Source organism: Budorcas taxicolor, chromosome 11 (genome assembly GCF_023091745.1).
Source record: "Budorcas taxicolor isolate Tak-1 chromosome 11, Takin1.1, whole genome shotgun sequence".
Classification (NCBI taxonomy): domain Eukaryota; kingdom Metazoa; phylum Chordata; class Mammalia; order Artiodactyla; family Bovidae; genus Budorcas; species Budorcas taxicolor.
In genome coordinates this window covers 105,151,265-105,179,161 of record NC_068920.1, presented here as the reverse complement: position 1 = coordinate 105,179,161, position 27,897 = coordinate 105,151,265, and the positions used below count along the sequence as shown (strand labels likewise).

The following is a 27,897-nucleotide window of genomic DNA, read 5'->3' as shown; positions in this document are numbered from 1 at the left end:
ATGTGCCCAGTGATTCAGGACACCACAGAACGATGCAGGACTCACCACCTCCTGGCACGTGGGAGAACAGTCTGGAAGATGTAACTGCTCACACAGTAACTCTTAGAACCTAGATTGCACTGTAAAACTCGTCACCAACCAAACTGGCTGACAAAAAAGCTAGATTTAGGAGGATGACCGAGAAAATGTAAATATTACCTGTGAGATAATTCAACAAAGTTATTAAAAATGCCTTTAACTGCGTGTAGTTTTGACAGCACATTCCTTGACAATATGACACTCAGCCTTATCTTTCCCTCAATGAAGACGATCTCGTCCACCCAGGAGGCCGTGTCCACAGGGTCTGATTCCAGCATCTGCGAGCCTGCTGGATGCAGAGGCCAGCGCCTCACTGGGCTGACCTGGAGCCCCCGGGTGGCCGGCAGGGCCGGTGGGTCTGCCGACCAGACACTAGGGGGCAGCAAGGGACCAGCATGTCTGACCTCCGCTCACAGAGATCCCAGGCACCCACGGAGGAGCAGAGCAGTCAGTCCCGCCCAGGGCGGAGCAGCTCAGATGGGAGCTGCGCCTGGAGTCTTACCTGACGTACTGGAAGGCCCTCGTCTGCGATCCAGATCCGTACACCTGCGGAGAGATGACAGTAAGGGTCCTGAAACTGCAGACAGGGACCTCAACCCTGATGCCCTCGGGATCCAGAGGCTGCGGCTCCAGGCCCTGCCAGGTCACGTGGGAGAGGGTCCAGCCCCCATGGATGACACCCCAGGGTCCTACTGTGGGAAGGCCTCCACCAGACCTGGAACCTCCCCCAGAGGCACCTTGAGGGGCCCTGAGTACAGAGACACCCCTCCCAGGGGGAGGGGCCAAAAGCATGTAGAGGGGTCTTCACAGGCAGACCCTGCGCCCAAGGCACCAGGGTGTCTGTGGCTGGGGACAGGGTGACCTGAGCGCGTCCTCAGTCACAGCTCCCAAAGGCTCCCTCCCTCCCTTCGAGGGCAGCAGGGACATGGGACTCAGGGCCAGCTCCCCTGGATGGGACGCCCTTACTCCGAGCCCCCCCCCAGACAACATCCCCACGCCCGCCTGCTGGCCACGCACTGTGAGCGGCTCCCCCTGCAGAGCCTGCAGGATGAAGTTGCTGACCACCCGGCCATCATTCATGTGCATTCGGGGCCCGAAGGTGTTGAAGATCCTGGCCACACGCACTTCCACGCCCTCCTGCAACAGAGAGAACGTGAGCCCCATGCCTCGTGGCTGCTCCTTCTGGATACAGGGGTCTTGCCCTGCACACACGGGATGTGTGTGCTCTGTAATTAAGCCTGGAGTCTGCAGAGTCACCCCAAACTCACAGGAGCCCCTGGTGTGAACACACTGCAGAAACCCGAGGCAGTTAATCGGGGCAAGAAGAAATGATGGGTGTACATTTTTTGCCCCAGGAAATAAGTATCTATTTTCTCAACAAGCATCATGCTATGCATCTCTTTCCCAATCTCTTTCACATAGTTTTGTGTAAATTCATCACTCAACAGAGATTTAAATGTCAGTGAATGTTTAATAGCTGATTTGAAGGAAAGTAAGACAGCACTTTGTCCTGGGAAAGGACCACATTGTACCTACATCCCCTCTTCTGCTGAAAAACTCATCTGTTTAGTGAAAAAACAGACCACCTAGCACCTGATACAGGCGATCAGCTCAATGCCTGGGAAGATACACGCTTAACACTGATCACAGCAATGGGAGTCCCACGTGGTGAGATTGCACAACCTTCACTCTCTTCTGCACGTTGTTTCCAACATTTCTATTTTCATTACAATAAACATCTATTACTTCTGTAATTGGGGAAAACACACTTTCAAACATGTAATCAGGAAAGTATGTATTTTTTAAACCCCCAAAGCCTTCTGCAAACTATTAATTTCACAGGCTGCTTTGTCAGTGATAATTGTTTCTATCACCTACTCTGAAACAGTGAACTCTTAGAGCAACCCACCAGACAACAGACATGTGTCTCCTGGACTGAAGGGCCCCCCCCACCAGGAGCAGGTGAGGGCTGTGGAGAGTGGGGACCCACACATGCCCCCAAGCCCACAGGGCAGGCCTTGCAGGGGGGCACTTCCAGACAGCTGGGACGCACTGCTCACCTGGGCAGACACAAGTCCTGGGGCAAGTGTGCTGACCAGAACCCACAAGTTACTTGGCACTGTTGGCCCAGACCCCAGTGTCACAAAAACTGCTGAGCCTGTGTCCACGGGCAACTCCTAGACCGGACACCAAGACAGGGATCAGTCTGCACACTGTCCCCAGGGGGATGCCCACTGTCACCCTGACTGCCACGTGACTTCTGCACACAGGCACCATCATCTGCTCGGGTTCTCGGTGGGCAGCCCTGGCAGGCGGCATCTGCAGCAGATGCGTTGGGCAGTGAGTGACACCTTCTGAGGGCCACCACCCAAAGGACTCCCAGTGGGTACATTACTGTACAGATTTTCAAGAGAGTGTGACTCACTCAAGACCTGTGTGTGGGCCACAGGTCCTGGCATACAGTCAGTGCTCAATAAATGCTGGCTATGCTGCTACTAAATACCCTTAGTTATTATGAGCTCATCTCTTAATATGTACACTTACAACATTAAGTTACACTACTAATTTTTTAACAAAAACTGAAAGTTCAACAAAAATGACCTATTTGTGCACCATCTTTAGCTCCGAAAAGCCAAGAAATACTCCCACAGACTGAGCACAAAAGAAAACAGCCTGCAGTCTGCAAACTTACCACACAGTAAAGTGTAATTATGTCCCCTCACGCACTCGAGTTAGTGTTCTTAGGCACCAATACACGGAGGCTGTTCCTGGGAGAGACCGGTTTAACTTTTGGTGTCAAAATACTCTGGGCTCAAAAATGATACAGGTGGCAGTGACATAACTACACTACCCTGTAAAACAGACGGCCAGCGGGGAGCTGCTGTCCAGCACAGGGGGCTCAGCTCAGTGCTCTGCGATGGCCTGGAGGGGTGGGGCGGGTGGTGAGGTGAGGTGAGAGAGCCTCAAGAGGGAGGGGATACATGTACACATAAGGCTGATTCACGTTACCGTACGGCAGAAACCAACGCAAGACTGTAAAGCAATTATACTCCAATTTTAAAAAAAGATGATATAGGTATGTCTTTTCTAAAACTGATTAAAATAAATGAATAATACAAGTCAATTGCCCCAGAGAAACTTTGAAAGTGATTAGTTCTGCCAAGAAATATGAAATATGCAGAAAAATGTAAATACCTACATCAGCACAAGGTTGTTCTGTGGGTCTTCAACACGTGTAAACGTTAAAAATATAAGGGAAAAAAGGCTCTGGTAACTGCACCCCCCCTCAAAAAGAAACAAGTGTTCAGGGCCTCCCAGCCCAGCCCTGAGTTCTTGGCACTGGGTACCCAGGAAGCGCCCACCCCACCTTGCACAAAGCCCATGGTCAACTGAGCTCCAAATGGGCCAGGATGATGAACCCTCAATCCAAGGCTGCTCCCAGGATGGACGCCTGCTAGTCTCTCAGTCCTCAGAGCTCTCAGTCTCAGAGGTCTTGTCTCTCAGTCCGAGAGAGAGAGGCCTCCCTGTCACAGAGGCCTGCCCTGAAAACAACTGGCCACAGTCATCCACCTATATGTCCCTCCAGTAAAGAGTATGTCAGTGAGGACCCCAGAACTGATCAAGCACAACGGATGGCCTGGACATCTCTTTGGTGTCTGCATAGCCTTCAGGTGGGTCGGGACACGGCCTGTGAGCAACAGCTCACGGCCCAGGGCAGACAACGGGAAGCCAGGTGGGAACCCAGACCCCCACTCCTCAGCTGGGAGTCAGCAAATCCATAACACGGAAAGATCCGTGGGCAGGCCGCAGCACGGGGTGACTAAGGAGGCAGGGACTCAGAGGGTGCATAACAATCCCTGAAGATGCCCACATGAAAGCAAAAATGAAGTATACCCACTAGATAACAGAAAGAGAAGTAAAAAGTTAAAAAAAAAAAAGTGTCCACCAACCCAGAGGCCTTGGGAAAAGTGAAGCACTTAATATTAACTGCTGATGGGCGGTTAGTCATAAAGCTCATCCAGCCATGCTGGGGTCTTCAAAACCCAAGGCTTCATCCCCAGGAATCATTTTTTAAAAGAGACATGGGAAAGGCTGCTGACAGCACTGTTAATTTACGACAGTGGGGAACCCGAACCCGTCCCTGGACAGGGTCAACCACGGTCAACTGTACTCGATCCAGCAGTGACCTGTCTACACCACCAGCCCCCGATACCTGCTTCATGTAGGCATAGCACATGGTCTCGGCGACTCGCTTCCCTTCGTCATAGCAGGCTCGGGGTCCTATGGGATTCACGTGGCCCCAGTAATCCTCGGTTTGTGGGTGGACTTCAGGGTCTGCGGGAGAGCGGGGGATGGTGGTGGAAGAGGAAGCGCTTTCAGAACCTCCCTTTGTTCAAGTTCACATGTTTTACAGACAGTAGATAACGATGATGCAAAAGGGAGTTTGGGAAAGACCAGGATAAGCATCTCACCTGGAAAGACACCTATCAGAGGGGATTTGGGATTTCTGCTAAGGGTGTGGCAGGCTGGACACCCACAGAGAGGCCCTGAATGCTGCAGAGGACCAACAGAAAAGGGTGGGCACAGACACCTGCTCCTCGGCTGGCACCGGTGGAGCGGAAATGCCAGAGGTTCAGAGTGGGTGCCAGCTTTACCCCCTCACAAAGCCGCTTTGCTACTACAACAGTGAGGGTGTAGGGACACATGATCTAAAACCCGTCCCCCCTTCAGCATGGGGGCCGGCAGACCAGACGGGGTTGCCTGCAGGCACCACTGCTGGAGCAGACCCGGGGACCTCTGAGAGTCACCCTAACATCACTCACAAGCTGACGTCAGAGGCGAGATGCTAAGTGAGGGTAGTAGGGGGTGGTGGAAAAGACGTCCAGGGAAGGATAGGGACCATCAGGGCATTGAGACAGGAACAAGGACACAGCCTCGCTGCCTCTGGGACACATGCTACAAAGGGCCTCCTGGTACCACGTGGGGACCTGCCAAGCTCTGCAGAGTCCAGAGGCGGGAAGCACAGGGACACAAGGTCCCCACCTCTCAATGCCCCTTCCTGGAGCTGGTGGGAGGAGGGCGCTGCCTGGACGTCAGAGTTGTGGGGGTGTTCTGCCTTGCCAGGGGAGGCAAAGAGCAGAGCTGCGTCATCAGAACTGCAGCTTCTATGATTTTTTTCACTTGGTTCCCTTATTTTTTTAAAAGGCATCTCTTCCCACATTGCCCTCTCACTTCCTGGCAGTGACAGCAACACCTGGAGAAAATCAGAGTGCATTAGCATCTGGCTTCTGCTGCATCCGCTAACTGGTTCTCCAGAACCCTGCGCCTGCGGGCAAGGGTGGGCAGGAGCCCCTGAGTGGACGGGGCCCTCAGCCCCGTCTGAACACTCATATCCTCAAGGTTTAGGGCGGGGAGGGCAAAGCAGGCGCCAGGGTTTTCTAGCTCCGCCTACTTAAGGCTCTCTCAGAAGCTCCCCTAAAACAGCGGAGGCAACCAGCACACATTTGTCTCCCCACCATCTGTCTCCTAATCCCTGAGCTTTCGGGGTTTGGAGAGTGGAGGGGGTGCGGGGTGAGGCTGCTTTCACTGAAGAGCAAACCCTCTGGCTGAACCAGCAAAACCTCCGTGATCTGACTCCTGAGGTGCCTCTGGAGCAAAGACACTTCTGCGGATTTTTAAGTGGCTGCTGCTTGTTGGCAAGGTGACATAACCCAGTCCTGGTGGGGGAGGTCCTGCAGCAGCAGCAGAAGGCTCATCCCACCCGGAGGAGGGAACCCCCTGGTCGCTGCCCTGAGAGGAACAGCTGGGAGGGCCTTTTGGAAACAAGTCTAGACTCACTGGTCCCTTTTCCCTCCTGCTGTGACAGGAGCCAGCTGTCCAGGGGGCTAGCGTGATGCCCACTCACCTCCGTACACCTCTGAGGTGGAGGCCAGGAGTAGACGGGCCCCAACTCGCTTCGCCAGCCCTGCAGAAACATGACAGGACACCGTCAGCTTCAAGGATCAAGGAAAACACAAGCGCACAGGCAATTCAAGGAATGTTTTTGCACAAATGGTATCTGGTCATCCGTGCATTGTACGTTATCCACTCTTACTGCATCTACTTTGGAATCTAAATTCAAACTGTAAGAAAAGCACAAATGAACTCCCAGAAACACAGCAGTTAGCTGGACACGTGTAACTGTAAACAGGGCCAAATGCACGGTCTGTGGGCTTTATTATAAGGTATGACTTGGGGAATTTTATAAAGATCCCTTCACCTGAACGTAGCAACCAGCACTCCATCAGGTAACTACCCCCACCCGCGTAGGCAGAGGGCAAGGTCCTTTGAACCCTGGCTGCCACTCTCTCCCTGATGGTCAGCCTTCTATCCTCTGCTCCCCATGTGCCCTGGGCACCTCCCACTGTGCCCAAGACCGTCTCCTGTTCAGGCACCTCTGCCCCACTCCCTCCTTCCTTTGAGGTCCAGCTTTCGCAGTATCTTCTCCAAAGCAACTGGCCATGTCTGTGTCTAGCTCTGACCGCTTCTCGCCTTCACCGCTCCCAGCAAGAATGGATTAGAGCATTGTCACCTGCCATGCTCAGGTCAAGCTCTAAGAGCAGTCCCCAGCCTTTTTGGCACCAGGGGCCAGTTTAATGGAACACAATTATTCCAAAGACGCGGCGAGGGTGGGGGGATGGTCTGGGGACAATTCAAGCACATCACATTTATTGTGTACTTTATTTCTATTATTATTACACTGTGATATACAGTAAAATAATGACACACTCCGCCAGGTGCAGCTTAGCTATCACTTGCTGCTCACTGGCAGGGTTCTGACATGAGTCCGCAGCTGATTTATTTGGGTCTCTGCAGTCACACCTCTCTGCTAGTGATACCCTGTAACTGCAGCCACTCCCTGGCACTAGCATCACCGCCTCAGCTCCACCTGAGATCAACAGGCAGCAGAGTCTCGTAAGGGGCTCTCAACCTAGGCTCCTTGCATGTGCAGTTCACACTGGGGTTCATGATCCTACGAGAACATCATGCTGCCCCTGACCTGACAGGAGGCAGAGCTCAAGCAGAAATGAGAGTGATGGGGAGCGGCTGTAAATACAGATGAAGCTTCACTCACTGCTCACCTCCTGCTGTGCAGCCCGGTTCCTAACAGGTCATGGACCAGTACTTGGGGTCCCTGCTCTAAGGCCATTTCAAGGCATCAGCTTTGGGAACCTCTCCATCCGCCGTGGTCGCCAAGCCCCCGACTGTAAGCCTCATCTGACCTACCCCCCGTCAGCGGACAGGAGGGAGCATCCTGTAACAGGTGGGAGGACGGTCATCTTTCTAAACATCGTGAGCATGGCAGCTGTTTCTGCACTGCCTCCAGCTCCACGTGGAGGCAGGGTGGGGGGCTGGAGAGAGTTGGGGGCAGGTGTGTGCAGTGCTAAGAGGGGCGTCTCCACCAGGTGACCTCACAGTCAGGACACCAGTGCCCTGAGTTAGAGAAAGCGTCCTCCACCTTCTGCAGAGCCTGCTGCCACGAAGGTTTTGTCTAACAGACCGTGCTCCCCTCCCTGCTGCCCTTTTATCAAACTGAAATGCAGGGCTATTTCCCAAACCCAGTTACAAAATCTGCTTTAAATATTCCATAATTAAATCCACTTTTCACTTGCCATTTAAAGAAGTGGTTCCTGTCTTCACTTTGCACCTAATCAAAACCCTTGGTTCTTAAAGCCATGGAAACAGAAGCAGCTCTGACCTCAGCCACCCATATGCATGTGGCTCACTCTCTGGGTTTGTCTGTGGGCTCACACGCAGCCACCCGGGGCAGTGCTCACACCCACCTTCCACTTTCAGGGAGAGGCCTGCAGTTAGTCTGGAGCTCAGTTTCCTCAACCCCACGAGGAGGCTCCTCCACCCTCAACTATGTGGGCCCAGCCCATGCCCACCTCACATCACAATCTATAGCCCCCCTTCTAGCCCCGAGGCACACGTGCCACAAGTGCAGGAGGGGCAGGCGGCCACTTGGAAGGCAGGGGATGTCACTGAGGCAACGTAGACCGATTCCCACAGTGACGGACCCCCATGTCGAGTTGTGACGGCAAATCCAGTCACCCTGAAAGCACGCATGGGGAAGGGGGGCTGAAGAACACAACTGTCAGGATCCAACACCTGGGCCCGACACCCTGACCGTCTGCAGGACGAGGGGCTGACTCACCCAACATGTTCAGGGTCCCGATGGTGTTGGTCTTCAGTGTCTTGATGGGGTTGTACATGTAGTTTGGAGGAGAGGCAGGAGAGGCCAGGTGGTAGATCTGGTCCACTGTGGGGGATGGCGGGAGGCAAAACACACCTGTTACTTCCAGGGAAAACACTGGAAAACGCTGACCTCCCAGAATTGGACCGTGTGAAAACAGTGCTCATGTATCTTTCAGCGAAATTCTACTTTTATTCTTCTTAGAAACTAGCTTACTTATACGGCTGGAAGAACTTTAAACAGAAACAAAGTCTGATCATCTGGAACAAGAGTGTGCCGGGGCCCCTCATGTGGCCTGTTCCCCTCTACCTAGAATCGGTCTGATCGCCGAGTGGACTGTTCTCTGAGAAGATCTATCCGGATGAAGTGCTCAGATTGGAAGGCAGACTGAGTTCTCAGACACAGAGAGAAGTGTGACTATCAAGATGAACGACATTCTAAGTTTATAAAAACAAATCTGACACAAAGGGTAGGAAAGTGTGGGAGATGAGAGCTTTTGTTCTGTTTCTACTTATCCTGCATATAAACACCAGATCTGGAGGTGGTTTTAGAGCCAGGAACAGCAAAATGTCTGGATCCCACATGACTCCCCTGGTGGAGGTAACGCTTTAATGTCTGTGCCCTCGACCTCAAAAAGGAATGAATACATCTAAAACAACATTCATACAGAAACTCAAAGGTGTCCAAATAGCTAAGATAAGTTTGAAAAAGTGCAAAGTTGAAGGACTCACATTTCCTGATTTCAAAACACAATACCAAGCTACGGTAACAAAAAGGTGTGTTACCGGCATAAAGACATAGAGACCAAAGGATGAGAGAGGACAGCTCACAAGTAAACGCTCTGTGTATGATCACACGATCTCTGATAAGGGTGCTGAGCCATGCAGTGGAGAAAGGACAGTCTCTTTGACAAATGGTGTTGGGAAAACTGCACATCCACATGCAAAAGAACAAGACTGGACCCTGATCTTACACCACACACAGAAACCAACACGAAACAGACTAACAGCCTAAATACAAGACTTAAAGGAATAAAACTCCCAGAAGAAAACACAGGGGAAAAGCTGCATGACACTGAATTTAGGCAAGATTTCTTGACTCTGACACCAAAAGTAAAGGAAACATAGCAAAAACAGACAAATGAAACTACATCAAACATTCTGCCAGGATCAAAGGACACATCAACAAAGTGAAAAAACAGCCTACAGAATGGGAGAAAATACTTGCTAATTATATGTGATAAGCTCATATTCAGAATATATAAAGAACTCCTAAAATGAACAACACAAAATCAACCAACTTAAAAGATGGCAAACACTGAATATATTGAATTTATCATCCAAAGATGATACACAAATGGCTAATAAGTGTATGAAAAAATGCTCAATGTCACTTATCAGAAACTCCCAAATCAAGACCACACTGAGGTACTGCCTTACATGGATCAGGATGTCTACTACCAAAAAACCCCCAAAAAAGTAACAAATGCTGTCTTCAAGGATGTGGAGAAACTGGAGCCCCTGTGCACTGCTGGTGGGAAGGCAACACTGCAACCACCATGGGAGCAGTGGGGCATTCCCTCAGAATATTAGAAATGGAATCAGCATAGGAGAAGACATTTCACTCCGGGGATTACAGCCAAGGGAATGAAAAAGCAGAGTCTCAAAGAGATGCTCGCGCTCCCACATGCCCAGCGGTATTACTTACAGTAGCCAAGAGGTGAGAGCCACACAGTGTCCCTGGACAGATGACCCAACGGGCAAATGACTGCCCCCTTCGCCCCTCCTGGAAGGGCTAAGGCATGCCCTGTAACACTAGACCTCATGTTGCCCATGTCTCCGTCCTACAGGGACACATCCTGCCTGTAACAGTAAGGCCCCAGTGCCCTCGCCAGTCACTGACAGTCTCGGAAGGAATTACGGGCAGGACAGCAGGGGAAACTTCAGAACAAGCATAAAAGATCAGTCATGAGAGGTGCTAGGAAGATACTACGAAGCAGTAATAACCAAGGTGAACTCTCACCACCCAGGAAAAAATGCTCAGAGCCTGCCCACTGCAGGGCACACTGCACCCAAAACAAGCATAATGTTCAAACCCCTGAGTCGGGGGAGGGCGACTGGCATGGCGATCCGTCCGTGCTGGCTGCCAGCCAGCAAGCCACTCTCCCGCCACTCTGTCTTGTGAACAAGGCTGCTTGCCGGAACCGCAGCTGGGAAAACAGGAGCCTTGAGAAATGAGCCCTAAAGAGCTCCAGTTAAAGAGTGATTAAAACAGTAAGTTCTCAAGTTCTCCTTTCTCACATAATTAACTTAAATAGGTTCAAAGTAGTGTTCTTGGCAGGCTGTGGGCATGTTATTTTTATGCTGGGAGGAGGACGGGCCCAGGGTGGGGTGGCCACAGTGCACTGGCCCTCTTGTGAATTCTGAAAACCCAGGCAGTCTAACCCCAAATGAATGAATTCAGCACACATGAGACACAGATACAGAAAGAAAAAGCACTCAAAACTAACAGCTCTTGAGATAATTCAAAATTACTGCTCAGAATCCATGCCCCCCCCCCCAAAAAAAATCAAGTGCTATCTCCTACCAAAAGGGAAATCCACAGAAAGACAGACGGAATATTTATATCTTCCTGCAGTATTTTTCTTTATACCATGTTTTTTTAACTAAGTTCCCCGCGTGACCTGTGTCAAACCTCTGCCGTGTCACGGCCACTCATGGCCACATGGCACACACAGCCTGACCACTGCTCCCCGACACGAGCATCTGTGATGTAAAACAGGGCTTAAGAAGATACAGAGCTTTTCAAAGTGTAAAGACCAAATTTCTCTTGGCACGGAAAATTAAGAGTGGGATTGTGCCTTGACTTCGTATCAAATAATACTGACTTAATGCCAAGGGGAGGCTGCCTGCTTGAGGTCTGGCCCAGCCCCGGATCAGCCACCAGCTGGCATGCCTGCCCCGCCCCCCCACCACGATAACAGGTGGCAACCAATGTGCTGGCTTCCCTGGAGGAATTCCATGTTACATGGAGGGTCTCTGAGCTCCACAGACTCTGCGTTCAATGCTTACACTTGCACCATCGCTGTAAGTAAGAAAATTTCTAAGCTATTGAATATAATTCTACAGAAACATTCCAATCTGAGGGGCACTCTTCAAATGACCACAGAAACATGGACCCAAAGCTCTCAGCAAATGCCGTTTTCAGTCCCACCTCTTACCATCACCTGGCAGGGTTGCAGCGGGGCGGCGGGTGGGGGGGTGGGGTGGGCAGTTGACAACTCCCCCCTGCCAGGTCTCCCCTTGGATTCCTCTGCCTGGTACAAGGCACTAACAGAAAGGGCCCAGCACCCAGGGCTAACAGCCCACCCGACCCACAGGTTCAGAGAACTAACTGTGTCCACCAGAGAGGTGGCAACAGTGCCCAGGACATGGCAGAGCACAGCGGGGTCGCTACTGTCACCTGCCCGTGGCTCTGCGCTCCTGGATGTCCTCCCAGGGCACCGTAGGTCCAGGACCCAGCTCCCCAGACACGAGGGCCTCTCTGCCTGTTTCCTTCTCTGCAGACACGCTGCCCATGAAGCGGGGGGACAAGCTCTCAGGGAAGCTCTGGGGAGTCACAGGCTACACACATCAGGAACCCAGACACAGGCCACAGGTGACGACAGCAGTGACCTCACATCCGTCTGGGCACTCCCGAGCCACGCCCACTTCCTGGACGGCCAGCACACAAGCCCCGCCCCCAGCAGTATGGGGTAACGAAGCTGCGCTATGTTCACGGCATGGGGGGAGACATGTCTGCAAAAAGACCTGGTGCAGCCGCACAACAGAACACGACTAAGTGCCAAAAAGCAAAATAATGATAAAATAATAATGAAGCAGCACTGCATGAATGATACAGAAAGATCATCAGGATACAAAAAGCAAGAGGGAAAATATTCAGAGCAACACAAAAAATGCTACTTTCTCTACTGTGGGGAAGAATCATGAATACCTGCTTGTCTTAACTGGGTCACAGAAGGAAACTGCAGATGAGCGAACGTTAAGCACGCTCTCGGGGAGTGAGGTGGCAGACAGAGGGAAGAGGAAGACTTTTTAAGAAATTTTTTTTTTTTAATTGAACCATATAGTTTATATTGCCTATTAACCATACATTTAATCTAAAAAGATCACATTTAAAGAAATTATTAGATGTTAACAAGAACAGAGAGAGCATTTTTGGATAAGAGGATTAATTTTCTATTTTCTTTTTTATACTTTTCCAAATGTTCTGTAGCATCTGTGTATTACTTTTATCACTAGCAAAGAATCATCTTTTGAAAGGAGAGAAAAAAATTAAGATTCTCTTCTATGTAACTTTTAAAAATTTTGTTTATTTTTTATTATTTCTGGCTTTTTAGTTAGTTATTTCTGGTCTTTGTGGCTGCTCGGACTTAGCTGCTGTGCAGCATGTGGGAGCTCCCCAGATCAGGGATCAAACCTGTATCCACTGCATAGAAAGCCAGACTCTTAACCCGTGACCACAACATTCTATCTCTCAGCCCCCGTGACCCTCCCATCTCTGCAGACTCCACTTTACCCATCCGTGTCCTCTGCACATGGATCAGAGGTATATAAACAGTCATTCTGGTAACTCCATGTCCCTGCTACATCTGCTCCAGGTCTGATGTTGGCTTTGCCTCTTCAGACTGAGTCTGTACTGTGGACGTGCACCATGCACCAGGCACAGTGGGGATAAACAGGCTGGACACAAGCTGCGCTTGCTGCCCTATAGCCCTCAGGGTCAGCCTCTGACCTTGGTGTGGTCTCCCTGGTTGTCCCTGGGTTTCCCTAGAGACTTCCTTACCCGGGGCCCTGGGATTCCTCTGGTGCACCTGTTGTCCTCGGAGTCTCCACTGAGAGGAGGGGGGAGGGAGGTGGGGGGAGGGAGGTCCCAGGATGGGGTCCCCTCGTTGTGAACCTGGGTTGGGGGCATCCCTCCATGTTAGTCAGGCTGTGGGAAGGCTCCCTGAGGAGGCTTCAGGGGAGAACTGGGTGCTCTGGGTGGATTTTTAGGAGGGCTCATTCCCCCCGCCCCCTTGCCCCTTGCTGGAAACCTGTCAATGAGAATCCCCTTCATGGGGCTCCTGGAAGGGAAACTTAACACAAGGGCCCCTGACCTCCAGAGCTGAGGCTGGGACTTACAGCCCGTCCACACTGTCCCAGCCCCTGGGCAGCTCCCACTCATTTCCGCCCAGCTGGGGTTCTGGGTCCAGCACCATCTCGGGATCCTGGGGGCAGTGTGCCCTGGGCCCCCCGTCCCCTGCAGGAGCAGAGAAGGCGGCCAGCCATCAGTCTGCTCACTCCCAGCTGTGAGGACAGGAGGGGCTACTCCAGGCTCCCAATCGGTCAGACCAGAAATCTGAAGTCCGCCCGCCCATGAGGACAGCTCCTTCCTCTCCCAGCTCATCTTCCGAGGGGCTCCCCCTCCCTTCAGGAGCATTTAATCAGCTCTGAGAACCTGGTCACCGCCCGCTGTCTTGTTCCTAGGGCCCTCTCCTGGGACAGACACCTGCCTGGGTCCAAGGAGCCGTCCCGGGCCACAGCTCAGCGACCACCATTGCGGCAGCCTGGTGTCCACCCCACAAACCACACACCCTCCACTGGCCCTGGCTTCTCAGAAACCTCCCATGTCCTGAATGGGTTGGGGGGGTGCGGAGAATAATTCACTTTACTGCTTCCAGAGCCAGTCTGCAGGGTAGATTCAACATCAGAAACTTAAACACTGTGGTGGGTAAAATCCAGAATTGTTTTAAAGCCATAGACAATCCGATTAAGTTATTTCAGTGATTACAATTCCTTCCAAAGCAACAACTTTATTTCCCAATCCTCTAACCCCGACAATGCGGAGGCCTCTGTCGCAACCCCTGTGATTACAATAAGGCTTCCTGTCTGACCATTTCATAATTCATCACCACAAGGGGGCCCTGAGGCCACTGCGCCCGCCCAGACCCGAGCCACCCCAGTTATTAGCTCCTCCTCCACACGGACCACCCCATCCTGAGTCCGGACAACATCTACTTTCCCACTGGAAATAGGAAATCAGAATAAACCACAGTGGTCACACTTTGAAAATAACAAGATGTGTGCCAAGAAGAAGCTGGTAGAGCTCTGCTGGGGAGATGAAAATCAAGTGGTACCACTGGGACCCTGTTAAAACCCACACAGCATGCCAGCCTGGGAGACAAACAGACCAACCCAGTCCCACAAGATGCTTGTCAAAGCAGGAGAACATTGCTTCCCTGCTGTAAATATGAGATCGACAGCCATGTAACAGTGAATCCAGACCGCTCCCCAATCCAGTCTCCATCACAGAGGCCAGGGTAGTGCCCGAGATGTGGTGAGACTGTTTCCAAAACCAGACAGGGACTCAGCAGCACCGAGTCAGCCACCCATCCGGGGGCCCTGTCGAGCCCACCACCCACCAGGCACCAACCAGCACAGCAGACCTCACTCACCTTCGATGTACAGTGGCTCCACCACATCGTGGTTGATCAGTTCAAAGTTCTCGTGGCCAATCCAGTGCTCCACGTTCCTCTTCCTGCCGGTGAAGAAGTTGTCCACCACGGTCACTTCATGACCGTCCATCATGAGTTTGTCTGTGAGGTGGGAACCCACAAAGCCTGCGCCCCCAGTTACCTGCGTGGGGACAGCAGGGGAGAGCACGGTGATCACTCCGTACAAGGGATGTGTATCAGTGTATCCCCTACTGAACAGGGGAGGTGTGTGTGGGCAGGGAAGCTTGTGTGTGTGTGTGTGTGGGGGGGGGGTGTTGTGTGTGCAGGCAGGGGTGTATGTGTGTGCGGGCAGAGGGGTGTGTGTGGGCAGGGGAGGGTGCATGTGTGGGCAGGGGTGTGTGTATGCAGGGGGGGGCATGTGTGTGCGGGCAGAGGGGTGTGTGCGGGTAGAGGATGGTGTGTGAGGACAGGGGAGGGTATGTGCGGGGAGGGGGTTGTGTGTGCGGGCAGAGGGGTGCGTGCAGGCAGGGGAGGGTGTATGAGTGCAAGGAGTTGTGTGTGCGGGCAGGGGAAAGTGTGTGAGAGCAAGGGGGTGTGTGTGCAGGTGGGGGAGGGAGTGTGCGGGCAGGGGAGGGTGTGTGAGAGCAAGGGGTTGTGTGTGCGGGCAGGGGAAGGTGTGTGAGAGCAAGGGTGTGTGTGTGCAGGTTGGGGAGGGTGTGTGCGGGCAGGGGAGGGTGTGTGAGAGCAAGGGGGTGTATGTGTGGGCAGGGGAGGGTGTGTGCAGGCAGGCTGTGGAGGTACAGGTCCTCTGACTTCAGAGCAGGGAGTTAGACCTGTATATGTCTAGGCAGCCTGGATAGTTCAGTTCAGTTGCTCAGTCGTGTCCGACTCACGAACTAAAATGGACTGGAATGGGTGAATTTAACTCAGATGACCATTATATCTACTACTGCGGGCAGGAATCCCTCAGAAGAAATGGAGTAGCCATCATGGTCAACAAAAGAGTCCAAAATGCAGTACTTGGATGCAATCTCAAAAACGACAGAATGATCTCTGTTCATCTCCAAGGCAAACCAGTCAATATCACGGTTATCCAAGTCTATGCCCCAACCAGTAACGCTGAAGAAACTGAAGTTGAACGGTTTTATGAAGACCTACAAGACCTTTTAAAACTAACACCCACAAAAGATGTCCTTTTCATTATAGGGGACTGGAATGCAAAAGTAGGAAGTCAAGAAACACCTGGAGTAACAGGCAGAATTCCTGGCCTTGGAATGCAGAATGAAGCAGGGCAAAGACTAATAGAGTTTTGCTAAGAAAATGCACTGGTCATAGCAAACACCCTCTTCCAACAACACAAGAGAAGACTCTACACATGGACATCACCAGATGGTCAACACTGAAATCAGACTGATTATATTCTTTGCAGCCAAAGATGGAGAAGCTCTATACAGTCAAGAAAAACAAGATCAGGAGCTGACTGTGGCTCAGATCATGAACTCCTTATTACCAAATTCAGACTCAAATGGAAGAAAGTAGGGAAAACCGCTAGACCATTCAGGTATGACCTAAATCAAATCCCTTATGATTATACAGTGGAAGTGAGAAATAGATTTAAGGGCCTAGATCTGATAGAGTGCCTGATGAACTATGGCCGGAGGTTCGTGACACTGTACAGGAGACAGGGATCAAGACCATCCCTGTGGAAAAGAAATGCAAAAAAGCAAAAATGGCTGTCTGCGAAGGCCTTACAAATAGCTGTGACATGAAGAAAAGTGAAAAGCAAAGGAGAAAAGGAAAGATATAAGCATCTGAATGCAGAGTTCCAAAGAATAGCAAGAAGAGATAAGAAAGCCTTCTTCAGCGATCAATGCAAAGAAATAGAGGAAAAGAACAGAATGGGAAAGACTAGAGATCTCTTCAAGAAAATTAGAGATACCAAGGCAGCCTGGATAAGTGATATGGAAAGTAGCAATTATGAGTTCAAAGTGCACTCTTCGATGGAGAGCCTGACATTACTAAAAGATTCTTGTTCTATGTGGGTGGGACGCTGAGCATCACTGAGGGGATTCTAATTCTTTTAGAATCACTTTTGTAAAAAGTGACCAGAACCTGCGTCTATTTGGTGAACTACCAAAAAGAAAGGACGTCATGTTTAAACTAGACTCAGAAACCTCATAAAAAGCTACGATCTTTCAAGCTGTTCAAGAACCAAATAAGAAGCAGTGGACACTGTGCAGATCAAGGCCCCGAGTGAGTAGCTGCACTGTTCGGTTGTGCCCAGTCAAGAGACCCAGCCGAACAGGAGTGGGCAGCTTTGAATGACCACCGGGGGCCAGAGATCACCAGGAATGTGCTTCTAAAACAGACACCCAGCAAATGTGAAACGGCAATTATGACTGAAAAAAATTTCAACTAATAAAAAGACTTGATCCAGATAATGTAAGTAGAGGGGGCTAGATAAAGTGCATTTTGTTTTTGGAGGGTAGGAGCAAAAATAATAAACTGATGGAAGATACATCCTCTACTCATCCTGGCGACCCATCTCATCTTCTCCTCCTTCAAAATTCACATTCCTGTCACCCTCCTGTTCCAAAGTGAAAGAATTAACAGTAGAGAAAACACGCACTCTTTTTACCTAAGGAGAAAGCATCTTAACCTCTAGGTCTATGGTTGTAAAACATTTACTCTGCATGAAGTCCTCTGTTCACAGAAAACCTGATGTGTCTTTCCAGTGTTTATCCCAAGTGTGAGCAAAGCTGCCTGGGGAGCAGGGGAGAAGGCTGACTGTGGCAGGGGCGGGGGGCACGGGGGAACGACACACCAGCCCAAGAAGAACCACCTGCCCACCACCGGAGGATGTGCTCAGATGAAAATACAAATATGAAGGTTTAGAACATGCACAGCCAAGAAGCCCTGATGCCCCTCAGTCTCCCATCAGCTGCATCTGTTCTCTGTCGGGAACCCTGTTATTCTACTCCCCTTTACTTCAGGGATGAGAACCGACATCTCGGGGCTGGGGTTTTGGGCCAGGATCCCTGAGAAAGACACATCAGCCTGTCCTGCTGATTCCACAGTCTGTCCGCCACCTGTCCACTTGTCTGGGGTGCGTTTTATCTTCAGTGCTCCTCCATTTTCATCTATACACCTGCACAGTGATTTGAGAGAATAATTTTCCGGAAAAGTAACTAACTTCCAATCTGGCTCACCTCTAGTGCTTGACTCAGGTGAGATTTCATTGTGTCTTACCTTTGTTTAATCGCATTTTCCCACAGTTTCTACATCAGTAAAATTACATCTTTTCAGAAGAAATTTAACACCTCTTAATGTAACTCTATATCAATATGCAAACACTTCCTAAAATAAGATATCCCATAACATACCAACTTTATCTCTGCACCTAAAATAACTGGGTGAGACCTGGGAGCCAGCAGAAAGGCAGGGTGTTAAGTCATACAGGACAGCCGCCAACATTTCACTAGTCTCAGTGGTGACAAAAAACTGCTTGAAGCACCACTGTTCAGTTGCTAAGTCATGTCCGACTCTTTGCAACCACATGGACTGTGTAGCCCACCGTACTCCCTTGTGCATGGGATTTCCCAGGAAAGAATATAGTTACAGTTCAGTTGCTCAGTCCGGTCTGACTCTTTGCAACTCTATGGACTGCAGCAAGCCGGCAACCCTGTCCATCACCAACTCCCGGAGCCTGCTCAAACTCACGTCCATCGAGTTGGTGATGCCATCCAACCATCTCATACTCTGTCGTCCCCTTCTCCTCCAGCCTTCAATCTTTCCCAGTATCAAGGTCTTTTCCAGTGAGTCAGTTCTTCACATCAGGTAGCCAAAATATTAGAGCTTCAGCTTCAGTCCTTCCAATGAATATTCAGGACTGATTTTCTTTAGGATAGACTGGTTTGACCTCCTTGCTGTCCAAGAGATTCTCAAGAGTCTTCTCCAACACTACAGGTCAAAACAATCAATTCTTCGGTGCTCTGCTTTCTTTATGGTCCAGCTTTCTTTACGGTCCAACATATATACATGACTACTGGAAAAACCATAGCTTTGACTAGACGGACCTTTGTTGGTAATATCTCTGCTTTTTTAATATGCTGTCTAGGTTGGTCATAGCTTTTCTTCCAAGGAACAAGCGATAATTTCATGGCTTCAGGAGTGGTAAAGAAAATGCCTGGAGATGTGGGTTCAGTCCCTGGATCAGGAAGATCCCCTGGGGAAGGAAGTACCTTAGCCTTTCTTAAAATATGTTAAAGATTTTTTCTGGAATAATTCCTTTCCATCTAAAGTATTTGTTTATGTAACACAGCTACATGTGTGCATGCTAGGTCGCTTCAGTCATGTCTGACACTTTGTGATCCCATGGACTGTAGCCTGCCATGCTCCCCTGTCTATGGGATTCTCTAGGCAAGAATACTGGAGTGGGTTGCCATTTCCTTCTTCAGGGGATCTTCCCAACCCAGGGACTAAATCCATGTCTCTTACATCTCCTAAATTGGCAGGCAGATTCTTTACCACTAGTGCCACCATGTAACATAGCTGGGTGGTTATAAAATGTTTCTTCTACTCAGCTTCATCCCCTCAGGCAAGCAATTCAAATAGAAACAGAATGGGCAGAAGCTTGGCACTCAGTTTCCTGAGGCCTCGCCCATGGAACGCATCAGGCCCTGCACAGCTCTGCTTGCCTCTGTGGTCCGTGATCTCAGTCCCACATGCTCCTGAGGGAGCCAGGAGGGTCCAGCTCAGGTCAGCACCCAAACTTATGCCTCATAGTTCATCAGCAGGAAGAAAAAAATGTCTGTTGGAGCAAATCTCTTCTTTGTGCTGAGGCTTCAACAATTACTGAGAAGGCTTTAAGTTTCAGCAGTCATATGCCAGCCTTGGGCTCCAAATGACTCTGAAATGAGACTTAACCAATGAGGTGGTAAAGAGTGAAAAACACTAAGCCTATTGACTGTAACTGTACAGAAAGTGAAATTAATTCCACAGGGCTCAGCATTAACAGGAAAACCATCCCCCCTGGCAGTGACAGGAACCCTCGAGAGGCTATGCAGGTCTCATATATCAGCACGGAGTGTCAGATTTTCTGATTACTCTGATGTGTGGTAGCAGGAAGATTAGGAAAATCAGCTTTTCGCTGATGTGTGTGTAGCTAAGTTACTTATGTTATATCTTTGCGACCCCATGGACTGTAGCCTGCCAGGCTCCTCTGTCCATGGGATTCTCCAGACAAGAATACTGGAGTGGGTTGCCATGCTCTTCCCTTCAGGGGACCTTCCTGACCCAGGGACTGGACCCTCTTATTGTCTTAGAACGAACATCTCTTATGTCTAACCTGAATTGGCAGGTGGGTTCTTTACCACTAGCACCACCTGGGAAGCCCTCTTCACTGATGTCTCTCCCGATCTGTGCCTAAAGGCTTGCGTGTTTTTGATATGATAGAAAACATCCAGAACACAAGGGTACACAGGCTTCAGAGTTTGCTCGTGGTGAGATTTATGGAGCCACTCGAACAGGCAGGGACCTTCTGTAACTTCTAAAAGAAAAGGGAGGTTGTGTGCGGGAAGCAGTTTAACTCCGAGTCACGAGTGTCAACTCTGGTGTCCGGGACGCATGGTCCCTCAACAGAGATGCTGGCTATGAACAGACTCCTCCAGCATCCTAAACTTTCATACATCAAGGTCACAGGTCAATCAGGTGCTCCACATACCTGGTGAAACTAGACAACCACAACTGGTGAAAACTAACTCCAGAACCCAATATTTAAGTCTTTGGATTTTGTCCTAAGGTAAATGACAGATGAAGAAACCTTTATCCAAGAAAATCCACTAAAGCGCAGTCTGGACACAGGAGCCCGAGCCTGCTCACTGCCTCACCTTCCACCACCCCGCCATCCCCGCGTCCACCAGTTCACAGCAGGTGAGAAGGTGAGATTCTCAGGAACGGCCAAAAACAAGGGCTCCCAGTGACAAGATTTGGCATCTCACTGGGAAGGGCAAACCCTGTCCCCAGCATTTCTCATTTCTGGTCCCCTCTGGCCTGGACTCCTGACCCCTGAGCCTGGTAGTCAAGTGCCCCTTTTCCCCACCCAGCTCCCACCTGCGCCCTAGAGCAGAAGCTCCTCCCCACCCTCACGAAAGGCTGTGACTCTGGGGCCCTGGTCATCCCTGCTCAGCCCCCATGTGGCCTAGGGGCGAGGCAAGAAGATCAGGGGCTACTCCTCCTGCCCCACCCCCTGCCTGTAAGCAGGGTTCACTCCCTCCTCCAGCTCCAGAGGTTTCCCATCAGGTGGCTCAGAGACTGCTCCCTGGGGACAGAAGGAGTCAATAAAAAAAGAGAACAAAGCTGTCCCTTAAGGAGCTGACTTTATTTGGAATAAAGGGGGAAAAGTTCAAGCATAAGGGGGACTGGGATGGAGAGCAGCGAAGAGGGGCTAGTGCCCCACAAGGACAGCTGGTTCAGCAGGCAGACCCGGGAGACCCTGGAGCCCCCAGGGTCAGGACAAACCTCCACAGCTTGGCTCAAAGCGCCCTCTGCAAAGGGGAGAGAATTTAACTGGGTAGGACCAAGGGACAATTTAGTTGGTCCTAATGAAAGGACGGACCACAGCACAGGCCAGTTATAGGAGCCTAACAGTTGCTGTGACCCCACACAAGGGGAATGGCTCAACAGGGCCATCAGGGAAAGAAACAGTGACAAAGACTGCGCTGGGACCACCTTCCAGGGTGACCGTGTCCACGCCCGAGGCTGCAGCCTCTGAGGAGCAGCCACCACTCTCACACTCCAGGGGAAACTTGTCAGCAACAGAGACCAGCCAGGCCACTGAACAAACACAAACACACCAACAAACCAAAACACAACAGGCCTGGTGGGGAGGGGTGAACAGGATCCAGAGCTGCCGCAGGTCCCAGCCAAAGTGGCCAGTTTTCTATCAAAAATGTCAAGATGCACAAAGAAACAGCTGTGTGGGATTCACGCATAGGACAGCAACCAGGCGACACACCTGCCCATGGGACCCAGACGTCAGATTCAGTGGCCGCCGAAGTAGCCACCACAAGTATATGCAAAGAACTGGAGGAAGCCAGCTGAAGAAGCGGAGAGAGACTAAAGAGAAGAAAGCTGTAAGACAGAAATGGATGGAGATTCTGCCATCGAGTGCAGTAACCAGAGAGGAAAAGGCGCCAGAGAGTCAACAATCTGCATCCAGCAGAAGAACGAACATGCAAAGGTAAGGCCAGACCAGAGGGGGTTTATGCAACATGCAGAACAGACAGAACTTGAAAGGGAACATGAGCAGAGCTTCTAACAAACATGAGGTGCCGAGGACCACCCCAACATGCAGGTAATGGGAAAATACTAAGGAAAGAATAGCTGCAACTCCCCAAAACTGATGAAACATGGTAATCCACACATTCAAGAAGCTCCACAAGCTCCAAGCAGGAAAACGTAAACATGGGTAGACGCGTCACAGGCAGGTATGTCACGCTAAAAATGATGACATCCAGAGACAAAGGTGAAGTCTGAAAGCAGCTGCATTGGGCTGAATACTGTCCAGCAAAGTGTATGACCTGTGAGCCTCAAGACGTGACGTCATTTGGCAACAGGGTCACTGCGGGAGTGATTAGCTAAAGTGAGATCACTATGGAGGAGGGTGGACCACGAGTCCAGCATGAGACACAGGGAGGGCAACACCTGACAGTGGAGGCAGAGACTGGGGGGAAGCCCCACAGAGCAGGGGGCTCAGGGGCTCCTAGCCAAAGTGCAGTGAAGAGAAAGGCCTGGAACGATCCCCCGCAGAGCCATCAAACAGGACAGCCCTGCCAACAGTGTGGGTGTAGACATCCAGCTTCCAGAACTGGGAGTGTCTGCTGGTGTAAGTTACAGGGTCGGTGGAATTGTTACTGCAGCCACAGGAAACTGAACAGGAGGAAAAGAAAATGACCCCTGAAGTGCAGGGAACCCCGTGACCCAGTGCTGACGTTTCATAACAAATAACAGAGGAAGCAGTAGAGAGAAACTGCAGCCAAGAATTACAAACACCAAAGATAACTTCTAGAGATAAAAAACAAAAATAAGATAAGAAACGAGTGACTTCATTGCTAGCAGACCTGCCATACAAGAAACACTAAATTCTTCAGGCTGAAGGCAAACGATTCTAGAAAGCAGGGGGAGAGCAAAGTAATTGAGCAACTAACTATAAAAGGTAATATAATCCCATTTTTTTCTTCTCTTCTGAAATACTTTCAATTTAACACCAAACTACTTGGCACAGCATTGTGGACACACTTATGGCCAAAGAACTAAACACTTACTGGTTAAAATAAAAATTTTATATGTTTTAGCACTACAACAAAAAAGAAAAAGCCAGTTGAAAACAATATGTATATAATTGTATTATGCATCCCTATAAAAATGTATTATCCTTAAAAAACTGTGCTATTTATCCTTATAAAATATAGAAACATATTTGACAACAATAAAACAAAGAAGGTAGGTGAGAGCAAAGTCGTTTGCAGTAAAGAAATGACACCAAAGTTAATTCAAATCCACAGGAACAAAAAAGCAAAGTGGACTTGGTGATAACAAGATTAACATTCTGTAAAGAAATGGCAACCCATGCCAGTACTCTTGCCTGGGAAATCCCACGGACAGAGAAGCCTGGCGGACTACAGTCCATGGGGTCACAAAGAGTTGGAAACAACCAGCAAGTGAGCAGCAGCAGCACACATGGTCTAAAGGGGTCACTGGAGACTCAAAGGTATAACACACTGAACGTAAAAATGTAAAATACAGTATCACAGAAATAGCAATAAGAAAGAGGGAGTGGCTGTAATGCTACCAGACAAATAAAGTTAAAACAAAAAATGTTCACAAAGAGGGGGCACTGTGTAAGGATAAAAGAGTCAATCTATCAAGTGAATACAATAGGTATAAACATTTACACACCTAACAACAGAGATACAAAATATGTAAAGCAGAGCTGAAAGAGCTGAAGAGAGAAACAGAGAATTCAATAGTAACCGGAAACATCAACATCTCATTCTCAACACTGCACAGAACTACGCAGCAGAAATGAAGGAAATAAACACTCGAAAAGCACAACAAGCCCGCGGGACGTGCCAGATGCCTCTGCAACACTCCATTCAACAGCAGTGTAATACACAGTTCTTCTAACACATTACTGACCAGGGGATCTCTGTAGAAACCAACACCTGTGTCAGTAATTTGTTATATAAGTGAATATTGATACATCTCAGATCAATACCATTTGGGTAACAAAAGGCATATTAATACATCTCTGGTCAAGTTGTTAAGAGAACAGGAAATATTCTCCAAGACAGACCGTATTCTAGGCCACTAAACAAGCCTCAATAAATTTAAAGGGATTCAAATCACACAAAGCATGTTCTCTGAGGATAAGGGAATGAAATATAAGGCTACAGTATTATATTTGTTGTTTAGTCACTAAGTTGTGCCCAACTCTTTTGCCAGCCCCATGGACTATAGCCCACCAGGCTCCTCTGTCCATGGGGTTTCCCAGGCAAGAATACTGAGGTGGGTTGCCCATTTCCTTCTCCAAGGGATCTTCCTGACTCAGGAATCAAACCCGTATCTCCTACATTGGCTGGTGGATTCTTTACCCCTGAGCCACCTGGTAAGTCAAGTACTGTACTGTATATCTACTGAAAAAAAAAATCCACCAGTGCAGCTCAAACCCATGTTGTTCAAAGGTCAATTTAACATGAAATCTATACAAAGTCTTCCCAAAAAGTAGAAGAGGAAGAAACACTCCTCCACTTATACAAGGCCATTACACCTCTGAGGCAAAAACTAGGAAGAGACATCACAAGAAAGTGAAGTTACAGACCAATAGCTCTTGTAAACATAGACATAAGAATTATCAAAATACTACCAAATCAAATCCAGCAAGATATGAAAAAGGATTATACATGGTAATCAGCTGAGATTTATCCTGGGTATGCAAGATGGGTTGCAAAATGAATAAACTAGGAAGAGATGGGAAATTCCTTAGTCTGATAAAGGCACCTCTGGAAACCCACAGGTAACACCATATTCAATGGTGAAAGGCTGAAACCTCTCCCCTGAGATCAGGAACAAGACAAGGAGGTCTGCTCTTCTCACTTGTATTCAGGATCAACTGTTAGAGATTCCAGCAAGGACAATTAGGCAAGAGAGTGAAATACAATGCATCTATATTGAAAAGGCGGAAGCTAAACCACCTGTATTTACAGGTAACACGACCTGCATGAAAATACTAAGGAATCCACTTAAAACTATTAGAACTCATCAGTGAATTCAGCATGGCTGCAAGACATTAAGAAAATACAAAAATTAATTGTGTTTCTATTTACCAAGAGAATTTCTTTTTTGGTTTCTTTAGTCACTAAGTTGTGTCCAACTCTTTGTAAACCAATGGACTGTAGCCTACCAGGCTTCTCTGTCCATGGGCTTTTCCATGCAAAAACTGGAGTGAATTGCCATTTCCTTTTCCATGGGATCTTTCCGACCCAGGAATGGAATCCACGTCCCTGCATGACAGGTGGATTTTTCACCACTGAGCCACCAGGAAAGCAACAAGAGAATACATAATACAAAAATGAAACTGACAATTCAATTTATACTAGCATCAAAAAGGATAAGACACTTTAGAATAAATTCAATGAAGGAAGTACAAAATTTATATTCTGAAAACTACAAAAGAAAAAATTAAAAGAAAGTAATGAAGACCTAAATAAATATAAAGACACCTCGTGTTCAAGAACTAGAACACTATTAACATGGCTATATGTCCCAAACTGACCTACAGATTCAATTCACCGCTATCAGAATCTCAGCCAGCTTCTTTGTGGAAAATGACAGGCTGATCTTAGAATTCACAAGGAACTGTAAGGGGTCCAGAACAGTCAAAACTATCTTGAAAAAGAAGAACAAAGTTGAAGAACTCACAACTCCCAATTTTAAAACTTACTACAAAGCTACAGTAATCAAGACCGTGTGGTCCTGGCACAAAGACAGACATCAGTCAATGGACAGAATTGAGAGTTCAGAAGTAAACATTCGGGTTTATGGACAGTTCATTTTTTATAAGGGTGGCAAGACAATTTATCGGGTACTGGACCACTGGGCAGTCAGATGCAAAAGGATGGGAGACCCTTATCTAAATCCACATATAAAAATGAACACAAAATACCTAAATGTAAGAACTAAACCTATAAAACTCTTAGCAAAAAACATGGCAAATCAGTGACCTTGGATTAGACTATGTCTGCTTCAATGTGACATCAAAGCACAAGGAACAAAAGAAAAAATAAACTTCATCAATATTTAAACCTTTTGAGCTTCGAAGAATACCATCAGCAAAAGACAACAAACAGAATGGCAAAAACAAGATATCTGCATATCATGTATCTGACAAGAAACTTGTATCTAGGATAAAGAACTCCTATAACACAAAAATGAAAAGAAAAAGAATCCAACTTTAAAATGGGCTACGGGTCTGAAAAGACATTTCTCCATGGAGATAGAAGAAATGGCCAACAGGCCCATTAAAAGACGCTTGACATCATCAGCCACTGAGAAACTCAAATCAGAACCACAATGAAAGGACGTCCCTGGTGGTGTGGTGGTTCAGACTGCGCTCCCAATGCAAGGGGGCCCGGATTGATTTCTGGGTGGGGAACTAAGATCTTGCGCGCTGCACAGAGAGCCAATATAAATAAATGGAGAGACATTATCTGAAACAGACACACAATTAGACACCACGTGACACCATGAGGAGGGCTACCGACAGAGACATATGATGACAAACGCTGGCAGGGGCAAGGAAAGATGGACCCCGCACACACTGAAGTTTGTAATGGGATGTGAAACGGTGCAGTCACTTCACAAAAAGGTCTGGCAGTTCCTCTAAAGGTTAAACAGAGCTGCCATGTGACTCATAGGATAAATGGATAAAGTGTGGCCTCTCCATACAATGAAATATTACTTGTAATAAAAAGATATGACGCACAGATAAATGCTGCAATGTCCGCAGGTGCTCCGTCGTGTCTGACTCTTTGCGGCCCCATGGGCTGTAGCCCACCATGCTCCTCTGCCCATGGGATATCCGAGACAAGAACACTGGGTTGCCATTTCCTTCTCCAGGGGATCTTTTCAATCAACCTGGGGATTGAACCTGTGTCTCCTGCACTGGCAGGCAGAGTCTTTAAAACTGAGCCACCTCGGAAGCCCACTGCAACATGAATAAATCTTAAAAAATCACTAAGTGAAAGAAGTCAGTCACAAAAGGCCAAATTGTGCATTATTCCACCTGTACAAGCACCCAGAGTTGACCCATGTCCACAGACAGAAAGTAACCCCATGGTTGCCTCGGGGTGGCAGGGCTGGGGGAACGGGGAGTGACTGCTCATAAGCTTGGGGTGTCTTTGGGGACAAGATGTTCGGAAGCTGGTGATGGCTGCACGACTGTGGACATGCTAGAACTAACGAAATATACACCTCAGGGCATATCACATCTCAACACAGCTGGCACCCGCTCAAAACGCAAAGGTGCCAGTCTCTGGGAACACACTTTCCTACACAACACCCACATGGGGTTGCATTTGTGGTTCATGCGGTGAATTTGTGTTCATGTTTAACAAGGCAACCACTAGCCGGAAAAGCCCCCGACATATTCATCAAGGTGGTCTGTGAACCAGAAAAGGTTTTTTAAGACCACTGTTCTGGGAACCGTTTCACATTTCTTCAAAAAGTTAAACACAGGGTCACCACATGACCTGGTAAATCCTTTCCCAGGTGTATATATGCCTAGAGGAACAAGAAAGCTATGCCCACAGAGCCTTTATCTTATGTTCACAGTAACCTCAAAGCAGAAACCACCCTAAATGCCAATCAAATGATGACTGGATAACCAAAACGTGGCCCAGTCTCATGATGGAATACTATTCAGCCAGAAAGAGGAATGGAGCCTGGACCATCTGCAGCATGGATGAACCCCAAAAACATTACTCAGCTTAAGAAAAAGACCACATATTACAACATTTGAAATACACAA

General features: G+C 48.9%; 1 protein-coding gene across 1 annotated transcript in view; it reads right to left on the bottom strand.

Annotated features, from left to right (window-relative positions):
* UXS1 (UDP-glucuronate decarboxylase 1) overlaps nucleotides 1-27,897 on the bottom strand; it is a 56,607-nt gene that overhangs the window by 8,949 nt on the left and 19,761 nt on the right. The window contains exons 6-11 of the mRNA XM_052647924.1: nucleotides 14,811-14,991; nucleotides 8,276-8,380; nucleotides 5,984-6,043; nucleotides 4,292-4,413; nucleotides 1,096-1,215; nucleotides 581-624 (exon numbers count right to left, since the gene is read on the bottom strand). Coding sequence (XP_052503884.1) covers nucleotides 581-624; nucleotides 1,096-1,215; nucleotides 4,292-4,413; nucleotides 5,984-6,043; nucleotides 8,276-8,380; nucleotides 14,811-14,991 — 632 coding nt within the window. The remainder of the gene's footprint in view (nucleotides 1-580; nucleotides 625-1,095; nucleotides 1,216-4,291; nucleotides 4,414-5,983; nucleotides 6,044-8,275; nucleotides 8,381-14,810; nucleotides 14,992-27,897) is intronic.